We start from the raw sequence: 2836 nt of genomic DNA, 5'->3' as shown, positions 1-2836 counted from the left end.
GTGTGGCCAAAAGAGACCCTTCAGTCGAAGAGAAAGTTTTCTTCCCTTCTCCCATAGATATATATAGCTGTAGACTGGTTTACTGTAAACCTTTCACCCTGTGTGGTGGGGAGGAAAGGTGGGGGGAATCAAAATCAGTTGGGCTTGATAATTCTCCAATTTTTTCGCCCTAAAACTTTCTTTCCACGTGGCCCCAATAAACGATATTTCAATCCACTGGAAACCTGAAGGCTAGCTTTTTTTTCTTTTCTTTTTTAATAATCAGCATCATCATCATAAAAATACATTATATATATATATATATTGCACCAAAGTAATTTTTGTTTTTTTTTCTTCCATGTATACACTGTTCTGTTCTGGGTGACAAGTTCACAGATAGACTTAGCACGGTCTAAATTGGGGGGTTGTGCGTGCGTGCGTGCGTGTATGTGTGTGTGTGTATGTGTGTTACAGGGAGACACCTAACATCGTACTTTCACAGTTCTGGGGGTGGGGGAGAAGAAGAAGAAGAAGAAGAAGAAGAAGAAGAAGAAGAAAAAGGAACATTTAAAACCTAGAACAGAATGGGAATGAGCTGGGGGTGGGGGTTGCTATGTGCAGTGGAGGTGGGGGAGGGGAAGGGGATTTCAGAGCCCACGGTGGCGGGGGTGTTAATTATGGAAAAACGCGTTGAGCTCCTCGTACATGGGGCCTCGCTCGTGGTGGAGATGCATATCGTAAGGCAAGATGTTCTCGGAGTGGACTCCACCGCGCATCCCCGAGGAGCCAAAGACCAAGTTGTGGCCGGAAGGGCGGGAGCTGGGGAGGGCCGAGTAGTGCATAGAGTAGTGGTAATTTTTCTCGTGATCCGGGGAAGAGTCTTGCTTGAGGGAAAAATTGCCATTAATGCACAGTGGAGGGCTCAGGGGGCCGTCGTACTCAGAGCTGTTGTAGTCTGGAGACGCGTTCCCGTACAGGGTCTCATAGGTGGCGCAGTACGCGTGTGTCCTCAGGGCATGGGAGCTGGCCATGGTGCTGGACTGACACTGCGCGCCGGACAGCCGCGAGCACTGGTAGGTGTAAGGGTGCATGGCAAAGGAAGAGTTGGGCCCGTGGTACCTCCCGGCCTCCTGGCCCTGCTCCGTGAGAAAATTCCGCGAGTTGAGCTGGAGGCAGCCGGCCACCAAGTTGGTGGTGGGTTGGGACAAGCCTTTGCACAAAGTCTGCACGTAGGAGACCAGGTCGGGCCGCTTGCCCGAGCGCAGGATCTCGGAGAGAGCCCAGATATAGTTCTTAGCCAGCCGGAGCGTCTCGATTTTGGACAGTTTCTGAGTCTTGGAGTAGCAGGGCACGACCTTGCGCAGGTTGTCCAGCGCCGCGTTCAGGTCGTGCATGCGGTTGCGCTCCCGCGCGTTGGCTTTCTGGCGTCGCAGTTTGGAGCGCTCCAGCCTGGCCTTGGTCATCTTGCGCTTTTTAGGCCCGCGTTTCTTGGGCCGATCGCCTTCGGCCTCCTCCAGGCCTTCCTCTTCCTCTTCTTCCTCCTCCTCGTCGCCTCCTATGTCGCCTTCCTCTTTGTTTTCGCCCAGGGACCCTTCCGTCTGCTCCTCCTGGAGGGGGCAGCTTTTACCTTTGCGCTCCTCTTTCTCGGGCCTCTCATCGTCTTCGCAGTCGTCGGCCCAACTGGAGAATTTCTGCACCTCGGGGATCAAGCTGGGCTCGCTGAACAGTCTCGTCAACATGATGGCTGGAGAGGGGGAGCGGGGGTGGGGGAGGGGAGGGAAGCAAAAGGCAGAGGTATGATCCCCCTTTTCTCTCTCTCTCTCTCTCTTTTTTAATTTTTTTTTTTTTGGCCCACCCTCCGCACTTCCCCCCTCCCCGCCCCTGGTCCTGGCTACAGGCAGCTCCATCTCCCTCCCCAGTTTCCAGGAGCCTGGGACGCGCCGGTCTGGTACCCACGCCCGCACCCGCTCGCTCCTTCTTGCTCGGCGCGATCAAATGATGAGGAAATTAAATTTGGGGAAGGAGGAGGGAAAAAAGACAGACATTGTCACAAGTGGGCCGGGGTGGGGGGAAGCCTGCGGCGATCACCGTCCGGGAGGATCTCTCCGCCCGAGGCCCCGATCCCAACCTACCCTGGCTCCGAAACGGCCTGCCCCGCCCGGCTCCTTCGCCCAAACCAGCGATCGGGTCTTTTCCTTTTTGAATGAGAGGCGCCCCCGCCCCCCAGCCCCAGCCTCAGCCCCCGGGCGCTTTGTGCGGGGAGGCAGCGGGGGGAGGGGGTGGTGGAGGGCACGACGCGGGGCAGAACGGGGAAGAGATTGTTTTTTTCCTCGTAAAACCAATCGAGTCGTTTAAAAGTGTGATTAAAATTAATTGGCTTTCCCATCGCCTTCTGACGGGGCCCGCGCCGCCGCGCCTGGCAGCACTGGCAGGTCGGGGAGCATTGGTTATCGGCTCCCTACATCTTTCCGCGGGTTTGTTTTTTCTTTGGTGCGGGGCAGAGGGCGATGGTGGAGCGGGGTTTCCTGCCCCTCGTGTCCCATCTACGGGGGTGAGTTTCAGCACCCGGCGCCCAGCTCGGTGCCTGGTCAGGTTCATCCCTCGCCTTCACGCGCCGGGGGAGACTTCACCGCGCAGCCTGCGCCTCTCCCCCGCTCTCAGTTTCGGAGCCTTTCTCTCGCGGCCCAAGCCACGCTCAAAGACGCTTTCAGCTCTTCAACTTTTCCTTCCGGGAGGCTAAAACCAGACCCGATTTCCCTCCCTTCCCACCCCTAGCCCCTTCCCGCACCTTGAGACAGGCGATTAGCTCTGGAGGAGAAGGAATAACTTTGCCGTCTCCCCGCAGAGCATGAGGATC

General features: G+C 56.5%; 1 protein-coding gene across 1 annotated transcript; it reads right to left on the bottom strand.

The window, feature by feature from the left end:
* Positions 1-650: 650 nt before the first annotated feature.
* NEUROD2 (neuronal differentiation 2) lies at positions 651-1718 on the bottom strand. The gene has a single exon (XM_006022552.1). It carries the CDS (start codon positions 1716-1718, stop codon positions 651-653), a length of 1068 nt encoding a protein of 355 aa, XP_006022614.1.
* Positions 1719-2836: the final 1118 nt, after the last annotated feature.

This window comes from Alligator sinensis, unplaced genomic scaffold, assembly GCF_000455745.1.
Source record: "Alligator sinensis unplaced genomic scaffold, ASM45574v1 scaffold886_1, whole genome shotgun sequence".
Lineage (NCBI taxonomy): Eukaryota > Metazoa > Chordata > Crocodylia > Alligatoridae > Alligator > Alligator sinensis.
This window is presented reverse-complemented; position numbering and strand designations above follow the sequence as displayed.